Raw genomic sequence first — 17,042 nt, forward strand, 5'->3', positions numbered from 1 at the left:
GTTTAATATAAAAGTACCAAGAGTATGCAAATAAAACACCAAGCTAAACTCCAGATGCAGAGAGGTAATGCACTGATGTCATGCCACCCTTAAGGTAAGACACTGCTCCTGCCTGCTGGCCATGTGCAGTGGTCACACCACAGGTGCCTGTTTCTTCACAGTCTCACCACTACTGTGGATGCACAGGCATTGGCAACTTGCCAACCTCATTACTTTGGGTAGTGACAGTTCAGACAAACACACCCCACCCCCACACCTGCTTCAGTGTCAGAAGGAAATGAAGCCGCAAGAAGAAGAACAAGGGCTTTACCCACTCTGCCTCCTGCCAGTTCTCTGCCTTCCTCTGCTCTAGTTGTTCTTCCTGGGCTTGGCTGCAGTGTGACATCCTCTCTGCCCCAGGTAGAAAGTGTGAAGTGCAACCACTGTGGACAATTACCTGTCCACCTAGGGCTGTTCTGCCCTGGTTTGGCTTCCCTTTGACATTCTGCCTGCTAGAGGGAGAAATTATGAGCAAAGAAAGCGACTGCAGACAATTGACATCCAGAAGCCACAAGTTTCTGTAAAAATCAGATCTGCACACCAACCAAGACAGAGCCATGGCGGTATCGCTGGAGGAATTTGTTCACTCCCTTGATCTAAGGACCCTTCCCAGGGTCTTAGAAATCCAGTCAGGCATCTACTTTGAAGGTAAGCATTTGTCTACTTTTTTAATTTGCTGCAAAGTTTTTATAAAAGTCTCTTGGGAATTTGTGGGAGAGATTTTAATAAAGAATACGTGAAGGGCTGTGTATGTGGCCTAGCGTGATGATTAAGTTCGAACCTCATTGTACCCACAAACACAAATCTTGAGTTTTCCAAAGGAAAGGTGAGCACACACCCACACGCATACACACACAAATGTAACAAACGGTTGAATAGTGGAGACCCAGCAGCTGGTGAAGGAGGGAGAAACTAGGGCTCTAGTTGATAGTGATGTCCAACAATGTGAATTGTGATCCTTTTTTTCTAAGAATTCAACAAGTCAACACACATGATGTGCTACTTCTGCCTATGTTTTGAATATTGTTGTGATTGGGTTAAAAAAAGGTGGGGAGGGAGAGTATAAAATGGCATTCAAAAATCGGTATAAAGTGGGCATTTGTCAGATGTAGCAGGTAGTGGTGGCACATCTTTAATCCCAGCACTTGGAAGGCAAACGCAGGCCAGATGTCTGACTTCAAGGCTATTCTGGTCTACAGAACAAATTTCAGGGTGACCAGGGCTACACAGAGAAACCCTGTCTCAAAAAGCAAACAAACATCAACAAAGGATTTCGTTCCCTGTAACAACGCATGTTCTGCTCCTGATTAGGACGGAACAGATTGAGCTATGACCAAGGGTGGGTTAGGTGTATCCAAAAAATGTCGTCAATACTTGTTTCTAGATTATGAAAAAAAAAAAAAACACAAAAAGGAGAAAAGAACAGCTGAATTTGCTTTGCTTTGCTTCACCCAAAATGAATGTGACATCAAAGGCACAGTCCTTACAAATAAGTACTGCCAAGTTCAGAAGGACTTATAAGCTTGCCTTGCATTTATGCTCCTCTTTCTGTAGTGACCCCACTAAGCCACATAAATGGTGGCAAATTGTATGTAAAGATAGAGAAATTAGCACCTATTGACCACAAAATTCCTCTAAAACTCTGTGTTGAAGAGTTAAAGTTCACTGAAAATTATTGAAAACTAGGTTGGTAAATTTTGGTATAACTTACTACTTTAAGTAGAATCGCCAATATGTTTCCTAGTATTTTAAAGTTAGTTTGATTACATCCAAGGTACTGAAAAACATTTTCTAGGTAGATATCTGTTTCTGGTTATAAGAACAGGAGAATTAAAGCAAAACAAAGAATTGGGTCTATTGAAACTATTAGGAAAATAAAGAATGGTTGGCTTTCCCACTTACAACCTCTCCCTGACTTCCCATGGTTCGATTTCCATTTTTTTTTTTTTCTGACTTTGCAGTGTAGTAGAAATGCACAGCCATTCTGGTTTTCTTTTTTCATTTTAAGTACAGTAGTCATTCAGTTACATGGGGCATTAAACACTCGGTTTTAAAATGGGCATTTTGTAGCAGGCAGAGGCTGAACATGTCTTTAATCTCAGCACTCTTGAGGCAGAGGCAGGCAGATCTTTGAGTTCGAGGTCAGCCTGGTTTACAAAAACACCTTTCCAGTCCAGGGTTGCACAGAGAAACCCTGTCTCAAAGAACAAACAAACAACAACGACAATGGAATTGATTCCCTTCACTGTTCTAATGCATGTTCTTTACGTGATTAGGATAAAATAGATTGAGCTATGATCATGAGTTGGTTGATGTATGCAATGTATTTTGGAGTTTGGATGCTTTCCATTTCCAGTGAGCTTATCAAGATGTATCCCTATCACAAATTAGGAAGCAATTATTCAGTTTTACCTTACAAAAAAAAAAAGTTGATACATGCACACCTTCATACCTCCATACTCCCAAGTTTGTACTAGTTGCCCTCAGAGTTTACTTAAGTTTGTGAACTGATATACTGATATTAGGTCATCTTTCATCACATCTCCTCCCTTTCACATCAGAATTTACACTTCTAAGCCATCCATCCATTGCTTCTCATCTCACGGTTAATGCTTTTAGGGCTTTACAGAAGAAGTCTTCCTGTATATCTATGGAGAATTTTTTTGTAACAGCTTCACAGTTTCAGATTTTATATTTGGTCCTTCGTTTATTTTCAGGATGCCTTGCTATGAGATGTACAGGGATCCAATTTTATATTTTTTTTTTTACAAGATAAGTCAGATTTCTCAGTACCATCAGATAATATGCTCACAGTACATCCTTTGTCTTGGAAATAAATACCTTTTCTGGTCTGTTAGTTGATGTTTTCATTATTTGTGCCCAATTATTTGATTTTTCTCTGAATGACAGCTGAGAGATTAGTGTTAACATATGTTCAGGGTGCATCTGATTCCCTTGTTTTTGCTCCATATTCTAAAGCTGACTTAGCTGTTCAGAGACTTAAAGTGCATTTAAAAAATAACAACTGCTTCTGTAGGAAATCTAACGAAGAGCTTTCTTAGACTGTCTTGGCTTTATATGTTAACTTAAAGAAACAGTAAGTTGTTTCACAAAAGAAATTTGATCCATTACTGTCTTCTTCCTTTATACTTTACTACTATGTTATCACTTAATTAAAATGAATTTCCACAGTAAGTACATCCATGTAACAGTCACTCAAGAAATAGAAAAATAGTGCTCTAGAAGACACATCTTAAATACTTTTCAATTGTCTAGTTTCTTCCCCAAATTAACCAATACTCCATGACTTTTGTTTATTTATAAACTTCATGTAAATGGAAAATTATAGTATGTACTCTTTTGGCTGGCTTACATGTATTGTAAAGTTAACCTATAGTATTCTATACAATTTATGTTTTGCTTTTCTTTCTTTTCTTTCTCTTTCTTTTTTTTCTTCTTTTTTCCTTTCTTTCTTTCTTTCTTTCTTTCTTTCTTTCTTTCTTTCTTTCTTTCTTATTTCTCTCTCTTCCTTTCCTTCTTTCTTTCTTTTCTTATGTCAGTACTGGGGATCAAAACTAAGGCCTTATGTATGCTAGGCAAGTGCACTACCACTAGGCAATAGCCCCAACCCTCTTCTCCCTTCTGTTTTGCTACAGGGTCTCACTAAGTTCCATAGGCTAGCTTTGGACTCACTCTATAGCCCAGGCATGTCTTCAGGTAGTGACCCTCCTGCTTCAACCTACTGAGAACCTAGGTTTATAGGTGAAGGCCATCAGTTCTAGTAGTGTATAATATAGTAGTGGATTAATACACCAAAATTTACTTAGCCATTCTACTGCTGATGGACATTTGGATTATTTCTACTTTAAAGTCACGGGTAGTGTATTATCATGAAATTCTCTTATACATCCACGCTCACAAGGATATTAAAAACAAGCAAAATGGCTATGTCTAATGATGTGTATATTGTGCTTGATAGGTGGTGGAAGAAAAATTTCCTAAGCTCTTGTTCAGTCTACATTTCCATTAGATGGCTCTAAAAGTTCCTGTTAACACACCTGATGATATTTTCTGTCACTGGTTATTTTGCTTTTAGTCTTTCTGGTAGGAACACTGCAGGGAGCCCAGGTTTTACTTCACATCTGCCTTCTGTCTAATGAAATCTAGGACACATAGTCTTCTATTCCGTGATGCTTGCAGATTCTCTTTAGGACACGGTTCCTGGGTCTGGCTCATTTATATTAGGGTTTATGAATTTGTGTTAATGACTTGATTATATATATATAATATATATATGATAATCAGTTTTCTGGTGTGAATATATTCTCGCCTGTGAAGCTTACCATTTTCTTAGGAATACCTTTTCATGAGGGGAAGTTTTCAATTTTACTGTTAGAGTGATCAGTTTGCCATTACAATTCTATTACATGTTGCTAAAGAAATCTTTATTTATCATGAATTATGAAAACACTACATTAGCCTCTTGAAATTCATTTAGTCTTTGCTTTGTATCTGTGGTCTGCCTGAAATCAATTGTTTTGTATGTATGCTAAGACATGAGGGCCAAGATCTAGAGAGAGCTAATTAGTACAGTGACATTGAAAGGGAAGAAAGTGAGACAACATCTTACTATGTAACTCTGCTGGACAGGAATTCGCTGCTATGCACCAAGCTGGCATTGAACTCAGAGAGACCGTCTGTTTTCCACGTGATAGCATTAGAGGGGTCCCACACCCTACCTGGAAGAAAAGCTCTCTTTGCTCATGCTGTATCATGTCCCCTAGTCATAAACACTGTGTTTCAGACCAGGATCTCCTCTCGTGGCTTCTCTGCTTCCAGACACAGTCGCAGGGCTGTTCATTTTATGTTCATATTAAGACCGCTTATCAGTCTTAATGCATGCGGAACTGGAGCATTACTGTACACTCATCCTCCATGCTGTATAAGAATATGCTGCAGGGCTGTGGTTCTCTTGACTGCACGTTTGACATCTGACACGTTTTTAAGATTATCAGTGTCTGCTTGTCCCTTTACAAGTGCAGATTTAATTATGTAAGACATAAGGTGTCACTGTCCCGAGACATCTCCCTGATGACTTGAAAGCGCAGCCAAACTGGAAACGACTGCTGCGGAATAGGCTTTCCAATGTGTTCTTATTCTTCAAGTTGGGCTCTTTGAATGATCATATACATTTTAGACTTTACTCGTCAACCTCCGCAGAAGTCCTATCTGAATTCTGATGAGCAGTATATGATTTAGAGAAGGATTAACATTCTAGAAAATTAACGAGGCTATGATCTATAAAATTCTGCTCTATGAACTGGAAATGCCCTCAAGTTACATCTTTTCTTTTGTCTGTAATGTTTGTAAATTTTTTTTGTATCTTCACTGTTTTCACACTTTTTCTGAGTATTTTTTCACATCGTTGTGTTAATGAATGGTATCTTAAGCAGCTGCAATTACTCATACCCATAATCCCAGTAGTAGGGCGACTGAGACCAAAGACTAAAGGACATCCTGAGATAAATAGCTTCAGGCCAGCCTAAGATATGGGAACTCATCCCCAAAACACCAAGTCAAACACAAGCAAACCAACTGGGAACCCTTCCACATTTTCAGTTTTGTTTGTTGTGTTTGCTGAATTTTAAGAAAGTATGTCTCTAATACCTGCTTTTTAGATTATTGATTTTTTTTAGACACTTCAAATTTTGTAAGGCCTGATTTCTCCTTCCCAGAACTGTACCTTCATCTTCCCATTGAAACGCTGGTTAGTGTTTCTAGCAGAAAACATAGCAAGGCTAACAGTGCGAGTCAAAACCCTATCACGTTTACAGTCACAGAAAAGATCCGTAACTCACCATTGAGGTTGTACAGTTTAGGTTACGGAACATTGTCTCCTTGTTAGCAATGGGTCTTTAAAATAAAAACCCTGAGAGTGTGTTTTATCAAATACTCCCTCCTGTAGTTTGTATAATGATTACATAAGTTTCTACATTGATTTTTTTTTAATATCAAGAAGGCTTTGCATATGCAGCTCAGTTAGATTAGTTAGATATCACTGAATTGGTTTTAAATGTTAAAACAACCTTGTATTTCTTTTAGAGAACATTATTGACTTGAAATTTTTATTCTTTGTACAGTCGCCACCAGGATTCATATAAGGTTGGATCGAGTATCAAACTTCATTGTTGTTGTTTTGAGATAGGGTCTTGCTATGTAGTTCAAATGCGATCCTTCTGCCTTAGGCTCCGGAGTAGTGGGGTCATAGGCTTGTATATTACAGCTGGCAAAACGACCCCTTGTCTGAGTTTCTCATGTCATTTTCTGGGAAGTGAATCCACAACTCCATCCATACTAATCAACTACTCTGTAACTAAACTTCTTTCTGTGTGTGTGTGTGTGTATGTGTGTGTGTTTGCTTTTTCGAGACAGGGTTTCTCTGTAGCTTTGGAGTCTGTCCTGAAACTAGGTCTTGTAGATCAGGCTGGCCTTGAACTCACAGAGATCCGCCTGCCTCTGCCTCCTGAGTGCTGGGATTAAAGGTGTGCGCCACCACCGCCCGGCTCGACTAAACTTTTAGTTAGAAGTCTTTTCTTGTAAAGATTTAGAGAAAACTTGATGCCATTTCTTCTGTAACTATTTAATAGAATTTCTAATACAGTAATTTAAAAAAGCTTTTATTGATTCTTTGTGGATTTCACATAATGTATTCCTAGCCTACCCATTTTCCCATTACCCTCATTTGCCCTTCACCCTTGCAAACTCCCCCCAAAACAAAACAAAAATCAAAAACCAAAGAAGCAAACAAAACAAAACAAAAGGAAAAACAAAAACAAACCAACAAAACAAAAAGCAAACAAACAAAAAATAAGAACAGTTTTGTAGCTGTGGTAGCTGTAGCTCATCTTTTGTCCTTTCGTCTTTGCTTGCAATTGGTTTGAGGCCTCTGGCTACACTTTCCATATCGGGCCCTCATTGGGGCTCCTCTTGGATATTCTGTCGATGTCCTGTGTCGTGGAGATCCTACAATTTTGGATCTGTAGGTTCATTGCCTCCGTATGCCCCAGTGAGGTGGATGCTGGGGTGGGCCAAATCATAGCCCTCTTCTGGGCCTGGCTGGTAGCTGGGCTGGTCCACTGGCCAGTTTTCTCCGTTATCTCCACCAGGGTGAGCTCTCCAGCACTTTATCAGCCAGCCCACCCAATGTAGCCAGAAGCAAGGAGTGGGACCAGCTCTCTTGCTGTCAGGCCCTTGGGTCAGGCTCATCTACACTCACACCTCCAGAGCCAGCTCCACTCTTTTGCCCAGGCAAGGTGCAGGGCCTTCTCTGTCTCTGTCTCTCTCTCTCTCTCTCTTGCTCACGCGCTATAGGGGGAGTGTGTGTGTGTGTGTGTGTTGGGGGCGGGTCAGCTCTTCTCATTTCATCCCCTCAAACAGGGTCAGCTCTAGGCTGCTATCCTGGTCGGGTGTAGGGCCAACTCTTCTGTTGTTGCAGCTAGTGAGGGGCAGTGCTAGTTCATACACTCGCCTGACCCGGGTGGGGGGTATCATGCCTGCCTCAGGTAGCTGGCCAGAAGGGTGGGATAGGGTGTGGGGATGGGAGGGAGGGCATGTTTCTCTCACCCATGCTACCATATGGCAGACTGGAGGGGGGAGAGTCATGTCTCCTCCTCTCATGGCTCTCATGGCCTCAGGGTCAGGTCATCTGTGCCACTGACAACAGTGTACTGCCCAGATGGGTTACCAGGTCCGCTCTTCCATTTGTTGCAGCCAGTGAGGGAATCCCAGGGCCACCACTCTTGCTTGCTGTGGGTAGCGAAGGAGAGCATCTTTCCCTCACCCATGCCATCACACGGTTGACAAGGGCAGAGCAGGGTCACTCTACTATGCTCACTCTCTCAGGGTTGTGTCCCCTATTACAGTGTCAACTCTAGTGCTGCCCATGTGAGGTGCAAAACTGTGGTGAGGAGTGGGGTCATCTTTTCTGGTTGCAGAGGCCAACACTCTTGCTTCAGTCCAGTGATGGGCAGGACCAGCTAGCCCAGGGTCAGTAAGGGGCAAGGCCAGCTCAACTCAGCCTTTGGATTTCAACAAGCTTGGCTCTGATGATCTTCATGGCAACATGGACAATGGACATCAGTACAGACCCCAGTTACAATTGTACCACGGACTAAGTCCACATGGCCCTTGGCAACAGCCCAGACCTGGGGAAGTAAGGTCACCCAGATCAGTGTGATCCTTATAGCAGCATGGCCCTCAGACACTAACGTGGTCTCAGGTAGCTGATCAGAGCCTGGGCATCTGGACCGCCCCCAGCAGGAAAAGGCACCACAGTACATCAGTTCACACCCTGCCTGTTGTAGAGCCACCAGACATGGCCCTTGGCAGCAGTCCTGGCCCCAATTGATGACACTATGGCCCTGGGTGACAGCACAGACCACTCAGATCAGCATAGCCCTGGCTGCAGCACAGCCTTCCGACACACACATGACTGGAGCTTGCAGCCTACACCCTAGGCATCCGGTGGCCTGTGGTGGCAACATGGGTCATAGACATCAATACAGACCCTGGCCATGCTAGGACCATGCCAATAAAGACATTTTATGGAGGGACTTCTAAAAACTAATAATTTTAATTAAGCTCTCAGTTCTTTAGCAAGGTCATCTGATCCAGGAAAATTGTTTGTTTGTTTGTTTTGAAAACAATGGCTAAAGAGATGGCTCATTGATTCAGATAACATAGTGCTCTTTAGAGGACCAAAGTTTGGTTCCCAGCACCCATGTCTGGTGGCTCATAACCACCTGAAATTCCAGGTCCAGGGGACCTGTCTCTGGCCTCTGTGGGCACCTGCACTCATGTAAATGTCCCACAGAGTCTTATACACATTCATATAATTAAAAATACTAAAATAACTCCTTAAAAAGGATCAAAAGATAAAGCAATTTCTAGATCGTTTATTAGAGTTTAGAAAAGGCCAGTAGCGTGGTTGTCTATCCTAGGACAGTTCCCTGAACATACTCATAAGCACACATGTTCTTCTGTTTCTATAGTAACCTGATAACAATTTACTTCACTTTCCCCATTCTTTTCCTAGTAAAATAGAAGATGCAGTGAAAGACTGTCAGCGTATTGAAGAATTCTCATATGAATTCTAGTCGTGTATCTTTTTTTATTTCATTGGCTCACCTAAGTAGAGACTGATATCCTTAGAAGTCCTCAAGACTTGCTCTCGATCGAAGCTATTTTTGTGTTTCTTATCTTTGTAGTAAGGTGGGGCTACCCCAGGAGTGGGAATCCTTGTCTTATTTTAGTCATAAAGAAAATCATCTAAAATCCTTTCATTAAATTCTAAGCACTGGCATTTAATTTTTACTTAAAGAAATTCTCCTTTTCCATGTTTTATAGGTATTTACATGATGAGTTGGTTTTAAAGTTAATGCTGTTTATCTTTAAGCTGGAGATATGGTTTAGTGGCTAAGAACACTGTCTGCTCTTCCAAAGGTCCTTAGTTCAATTCCCAGCAATGACATGATAAATTGTCTTTAAATATTCATCAGGGAAGTGCTTGAAGAGCTTTGGGTGAGAGCTTGTTATATTGTGAGGCCATGTGTCAGGGAAGTTGAGGTGTCCCACTCTTTCCCTAGGACAAGGGATGAAAGTGAAGAACCTTATTAGAGGGTCTCAGGGACCCAGTTATTCACTGAAGGTAGCACATTGCAGATGGAACTGAGAAACAGTCCTCCTTTGAGACTAATGTCAATAGCTTCCTCATGGGTGTTGTTAACAGCTTTGGTAACCTGTGTCTGGGACACTCTCCTTAGTGGCTAGCATTCTCCTGGAATGGAAACCACTATTTAGAATCCTAGATAAGGACCAACAAGATGTCCTCCGTCATCTCAGTAGACTATGGCTGGTCTCAGCACTACAGCCACAATCAGATCAGACTGTCCTCTTTGTCCACTGAGCTATCAAGGCTCATTGTATTCTCTCTCTCTCTCTCTCTCTCTCTCTCTCTCTCTCTCTCTCTCTCTCTCTCTCTCTGTATTTTCACATTTAACCATAATTAAATTAGCCAGTAGACTTACCTATTTTAGATCTGCGTTAGCTTTATCTTTCTGAAATGAGCTCTGTAGATTTTACTGTTTTCTATTTTCTAAGGTAATGTTTCAAAAATTATTTTCTAACTTCTTGCAAAGTTGGTAGAACTCATGTGTAAGGACTCCCAAATATAGAGTTGTTTGGACAGAAAAGAGTTTGGTTTTACTAATAGTCTCTAGTGTTTGGTGTCTTTAATTGATTTCTGACCTAATTTTCTTTTTTCTTCCTCCTCCTCCTTCTTTTTGTTTCTTTTTTCTTTTTCTTTTTCTTTCTTTTTTTTTTTTTTGACAGGGTTTTTCTGTGTAGTCCTGACTGTCCTGGCACTCTATTTGTAGACTAGGCTAGGTTCAGACTCATAGATTTGCCTCTTTCTGCTGCCCAGGTGCTGGGATCAAAGGCGAGCACCATGACTTTCTGCTCCTGAATCTCCATTTGCTTTCTTGGACTCTCTGATGCTCTGTATTGAACTGCGTCATTTAAAATGATTACTTCCTTCTTGATAGATGTATTTAATATTAAAATGTATATCTAGGTACTTTTGTCATGTGACATTTTCAGATAGGACCTTGCCCTGTAGCCCAGCCTGAGACCAAATGCATCATCATTCTGCTTTAGTTCCTTTTCATTGTTTGAGAAAGAGCCAGGCAGGCCTTAGACTGGGTCCTCTTGCTTTAGTTTCCAGGCTACCGTGCTGGGATTACAAGTGTGAACGATCACTTTTGGGCTCATTATCTTAATTCTAATTACTATTTACTTTCTTTTAAATTCAGTGGCTATTTGTTGATTATTCATGTGAGATTTAATTTAGCTATCTTTTGCTTTTAATTCGGTTTCATTGGAGAACAAGGTATTGTGGCCTTTTCTTTTAATAGTCTGATGTTTCGTTTACCTTGTAGTATGAAGTATGCCCTACTTTAAGAAACAGAAGTTGAAATTGGAAGCAGCTGACAGGTGATATTAGGTTCTGCGGTACTAGACTAAATTCTTTGAACTGAAAACCACCATGGTAACAGGAACCATGCTAGAACGTTCTAACGGGTCTGTTACTCATATTTTGAATGTACTCTTGTCCTGCTAAGGTGAGGGAAAGCTGTAGATTATAAACGCAGGACTCTGCTCCCTGGGTCAGTTCAATGTGAGCAATGTCCTTGACTTAACCCTGCAGCATTTGCCTTGACCTCTGTTACGTGAAGATTGGCCTCACCTTGAAGGTTGCTAAGATAAGGTGAACACATTTAGATAGGCAAGTAACTCATAGTTATCTTGAGAATCATAGAAACTATTATTACTTCATAAATAGTGATACGTGGCAAGGAAACTTATTAGCCATTTCTAAAAAACAAAACACAACAAAACAAAAACAAAAAAAAAAACTCGTGACAACAACAAAATCCCAGACAATTTGAATCATACTGATTCCTACAGAATACAAAGAGAAAAAAACAAAGCCAAAAAAATGGAAAAAAAAAATCCACCCCAGTAACATTTAAGACATTAACAAAATCTCACTAAAAATCCTCAAAAATATTAAGCTAGGAACTCAAGAAAGTAAATTCTAGGATGCCATAAACAAGGCTCAGTGGTGAAGAGACTTGCTGCCTCGGTCCTGCGGAGGACACAGGTTCGGTTCCCAGCACTCACCTGGCAGCTCACAGTCTGTGTAAGTTCAGTTAAACGAGGGGCTAACTCCCTCTTATCCCTTCCTCAGGCACCAAGTGCATATGTGACCCATAAACAGAAATGAATGCAGATCATTCATATAAAAAAATCTAAATACATTTAAAATATTTTAAACTTTATACACACACACACACATATAAAATCATGAATGTGGAAGAGGATAAACTACAGATAAAAGCCATATCCACAGTAAATGCAGTAGACAGGATATAATATCCTGGCTTCCTAATTTCTGCCAACACTGAGTAAGTAAATATAAAATGTAAAAATTAACAAAAATGGAGACTAGTTAATATGCCACATAAAAGATTTTTACATTTTTTTCTTCATTGTTTGTGTATGAGTGTGCACTACTGACAAAATGGTCATGGAATGATAAATCATCATTTATCTTTTAAACGTGAAAGGTACAAGAATGATTCATAAAACTCTGTGCAGGAAGCCACTGGGGTGTGACACTCCTATAGTCCACGGTCAGCAGGCAAAAGCAGGAAGTAGGAAGATCTCAACTTGGGGGCCCTCCTGGGCTGCATAGTGATACCTTGTATCAAAAACCAAAACGAAAAGCAGCTAGGTTAGCCACACGTAGGCATGCATGAGCAGAACCAAGATGAGCCAGGTGATGGGTATATAAACCTCACTGGCATTTTATGTGACAATTAGGAAATCCAATTAGCATATAAAATGTGCACAAATACCAGACCTTTAGAAATTAACTTCAAAACATAATTACAAAGAATAAAAAGTAGTAACTAAATGAGAAGGTTTATTGAAAGATGCTTTATAGACAAATATTATGCTTGCATCAGCATGGAATACATTGTACAAATTTTAAAAATTCGTTATCGGAAATTATTGTCCATGAAGCCAGAATTACATATAGGAACAAAATGCAAAGCTCCTCTCTCTTTGGAGAAATTACACTTTTAAATGCATGCAAATAGAGCCAATGCTGCAGAAGGGCGGGGTATGTTTTTACTGGGGCGATCAGGACTCACCCCTTAACTTTATTCTTCCCACATATAAACAAGTCTTTACATTTCTATTCTCAAAATGTAGGTTGAAGTTTCCAGGTCCCTTAAATCTCAACCAAGGCCCCAGCATTTTTCCCTTGGGGTAAGACAACTCTGATGAAATGCAATTTTAACAGGGGTCTGAATCCACACAGAAAGTGAGTACTGCAAATATCTGGGGAAATCAGCTTCTTGTTGAGGACAGCAAGTACAAACTGTGAAGAGCTTGCTTCATGTGGTTAACAAACAGGGAGGGGATGAGAGTTATGGGATTGAAGCAAAGCAGTTGAGGGGAGAGGCGCAGAAGACAGAGTTGATTCAAGCATGGAAGGCCATACTCATGGATAACACAGCGTGGGGCAGGGGTTGCTGATGCCAAAGGGCTCCGTGTAAGATCAGGCAGTCAGGAAAGACTTTCTGAAAAGCAGAGAAGATACAGAAAATGAGAGATCTGAAGGGCAAGAGACATCAGGTCATGTGTGTAACAATCTTCCTAATTCTAGTTTTACTTATCTTAGATAGCGATGGACTGCGCCCTGCTGAGATGCTCGGGTTGGAGTGAGTGTTTCCTTCTTTATCTAACGTGAAATCTCCAACTCTCAAGTTTCTTTGTAGACATCTTGCAAAGTGATTGTCCCTCTTGTAATAAGTAGTTAGAGAATAACAATTCCAAAATTATCTTTACCATAGACACATCAACTATTTGGGCTTCAAGCCCTGCCTAATTATAACAAGTTATAGAAAGGTTGATCTCTGTAATCATTATCATCTTCAATTATTTGAAAGATAGTTTACAGTCAAGAAATAAAAGGTCTTAATTTATTCTACTTTTGAATGCGTGGGTGACTTGTCTTTTCGTACCCTCTTGGGATCATGTGGTTTAGTTACACTGTTGACTATATGAGCTCTAGTTACTGTCATTTAGGAATGTATACTTTAAGAATCAATGAATAATTTGACATATCCTATCCTTGTAGACTTTGTAGACTGTCAAAATGGAACCCCTAAAGTCTTAGTTGCTAAGTAACTATAATTAAGAGAGACCCGGTCTTCATCTGCCTCTACTGAATATGCAGTACACTAAACTGCATGGCTTTTTGCTGAAATCACTACTATTTTGAGGTTCTTTAGAAAATGCAACCTTTAACATAACCTAATCATTCTCTCCAGAACAATGATACAATGTTATATTTATTATGATCAAGGTAAAGTCTTTATCAATTAGAAAGTAATTACACATTAACATATTTGAATCACACATTGTCAAGGGACCTACTGGAGTAAAGCTGTTCCCACCTGTTCATAGCAAAGTGAGTTCACCACTTAGCATTTAGGAAATACTTTCTGTGGCTTTTGTGACTATTTTTTTTTTAACTAACATTACCACAGTTTATTTTATATATGCCATCATTTTGTTTTTGGTGGCGATTAAAATTTTGGCAAATACTCAGTGCATTATAATCTTAATTATTTTAAGAATTATTTTTTACTTCATAAAATTATATCCATAAGCTTGGTAGTTTGGTAATTGTGGAGACATAAACTATTCATAACACTACAACAAAAGTACTGTTAATATTTTGATGTATTCTCATCTAATTTTCACAAAAGTGTAAATGAACTTTAAGAAGGAGAAATGTTGATGCTGACATTTCTTTCCTCTTGCTTCACCTAGAATCTTATCCCTTTGTACTACCTTGAATTATTACCTCAATTTAAGCCATCAAAATTTATTGCCATGATTATCAAATTTTTTACCCAACTTGTTTACCTGATTACATCCTTGGAAGCTTGAAGTCTGCCTTTCATCCTGTATCCTGAATCATGTGTCTGATATGTGAAATAGAACATTTCGTTCCTCTGTAAACACCCTTTTATGGCATTCCAATATTTTTATCTCAAAATAGAAGCTTGAGTGAACAATAAAGCTCTACATTGTCTCCCTGCCCCATTATTTAAGTTTCTGGTTTACCGATCCTTCCCCCATCTATACCTGTGTCTTTCTCACTGTTACATAAGCGAGCAGGCTAGTCTCATTAAAGCTTTGCTAGAATTCTCTTCATGTCTTGCAAAACTCCTATATCACACATCCGTTTGGCTAAATCACTTGTCTTTGAAGCTTGCTAAACATGCAAGTTTCCCATATCCTTTGTCTTCCATATTCTGCTCTTGAGGTTTTACCAAAATATCCATCTCCTTCATGAATCCAGGCTTTTAACTTCAGGGGCCTCTTTCCAATCTATTTTTCTGGCGTCTTTATTGAGGTATAGTTTACATCCTCTAGAACCTGCTCTTGAGTATACAAGTCAGTGGTTTCTTGCAGGATGATAGATAATATTGTGCCATCATTGCCTAGTTAAAACCATTTCCATATCATCACAGAGCTAGCTTGAGTGGTTTTCTCAGCAACTCCCACTCTCTATTCTAGTCTGAAACAGCCATTTATAGGCTTTTTGTCTGAATATTTGCCTTCCATAAACAGTTCATATATATGAATCATGCATCACCTCTTTTTTCGCTCCCAGCATCTTTCACTAAGTATCATGATTTTGTGGTTTATCCATGTCATAAAACTTAGTATTTTTCTTCCTTTTGCTCCTAATAGTATTTTATTGTATGGAATGCATCACATTTTCTTTGTTTAAGGCCCATGACAGACACTTAGATTGCTTCACATTCAGAGATATTTTGGATAATATTCCATTCATTATGCATGAAGAACCAATTTTGCCACATCTTCACTGAAGCTTAGTGTTACCTTTTAATTACATCTCCTTTTAGTTTTAATCTGAATTTCTTAATAATGATAACGATGGACACTTTATCTTGCGTTGATTAGCAGCATGTTTTTCCTTTTTCAATAAAACATGTCTTCATATTATTTACCAACCCTTCACTTAATTGTGTTTCTGTGGTGTTGAATTATATAAATATTTTACATATTCTAGGTATTTGATTTGCAAAGTTTTCCAAATGTGCAGATATTATCTCTTTATGATCCACCTATTTGCTTCTAAATGTCTTCCTTGAAAAAAAAGGTTTTAGACTTTAATTAAGTCCAACTTATAAACAACTTTACCCCTTTTACAGTTTATGATTTTGCTATCATGTTGACTAACCCAAAGTCATAAAATTTTCTTCCTTTTCTTTTTTTTATGTGGACAGGAGAAGGATTCTAAAGATTCTAATTTGAGGATTTTCTAGACTCACAGAATTTACAAAAGCTGTCGTTTTTCCAAGTGATAATTTATTATCATCCAGTAATATTTTAGGGGAAGGTGCGTATTAGCATATTATGGAGAAAATAAAGGGTCCATGAGGCGAGAAGGAGGGAACGATGGGACCAGAAGTGGTGGAAAACCCTAGCAGTCCTTTAGCAGAACAGAGCATTTCTGGAGGTACTGACCTAAAAAAGCAAGGCTCAGCTAAAAATATGAAGATTTTTCTTCACATGATTCAGATAGCAGAAGACACTTCTTTCTACTCTTGATCAAGGAAGATAGTGTTGATGAAACCACACACACATTTGCAGAAGTCAAAGCATAATTTGGACTAAGTCCATAAACATAACGTGCAAAGTATTTCTTACAGCAATTGTTAAGTGTTCAGAAAATGTTTTTTTACTCCTGGAAGTAAAAGTAAATTTAAGTACCATGTTTTGAATAGTATAACTATTATAATATTGCTTGTTCTTGAAGACATATGTTGAAACCATAGAAATTATTTCTTAAAATTTTGTCTCTTCACTTCTTCCTTGGTTTCTTCTAAAAAATACATGAAGTGGTATTGCCCTAAAGGACTCTGTGGCCTGAAAAAAAAAGAGACATGTATTTTTAATTTTTTTCTTAACATAGTGTGAAAAGTGCTGTATAGGACAAAACAACTCTTGGAACCCTGGTGAGTGATGAAGAATCAGAGGGTACTCACAGAGAAGTGATGATGATGTTTCTGAATTCATAGCCTAAAGAGAAGATGACTAAGCAAAAAGGAACTTTTAGAACGAGAGACAATTGCTTAATAGAAATATACCCAATTATAAAATTTCAAATGTGGTCCAATCAGGAATTCTGGATAGCTGGGTCATTTGTGATCATGTTTTAACTGGCTCTTTAGTTATTCAAAAGATGTTGAGTTCCTATATAGGCTCCACTAAGGTCGTAATGGTGTGGCACAGATCTGGTGACTGTAGTATCGTCATAAGAAACAGGCACC

General features: G+C 39.1%; 1 protein-coding gene across 1 annotated transcript in view; it reads left to right on the forward strand.

Annotated features, from left to right (window-relative positions):
* Nucleotides 1-580: 580 nt before the first annotated feature.
* The window catches only part of Themis (thymocyte selection associated), a 184,320-nt gene continuing 167,858 nt past the window's right edge, over nucleotides 581-17,042 (forward strand). Inside the window, exon 1 of the mRNA XM_057762573.1 lies at nucleotides 581-687. Within this exon, the coding sequence (XP_057618556.1) occupies nucleotides 597-687 (91 nt within the window). The 5' untranslated portion in view covers nucleotides 581-596. The remainder of the gene's footprint in view (nucleotides 688-17,042) is intronic.

This window comes from Chionomys nivalis, chromosome 2 (assembly GCF_950005125.1).
Source record: "Chionomys nivalis chromosome 2, mChiNiv1.1, whole genome shotgun sequence".
NCBI classification, from domain to species: domain Eukaryota; kingdom Metazoa; phylum Chordata; class Mammalia; order Rodentia; family Cricetidae; genus Chionomys; species Chionomys nivalis.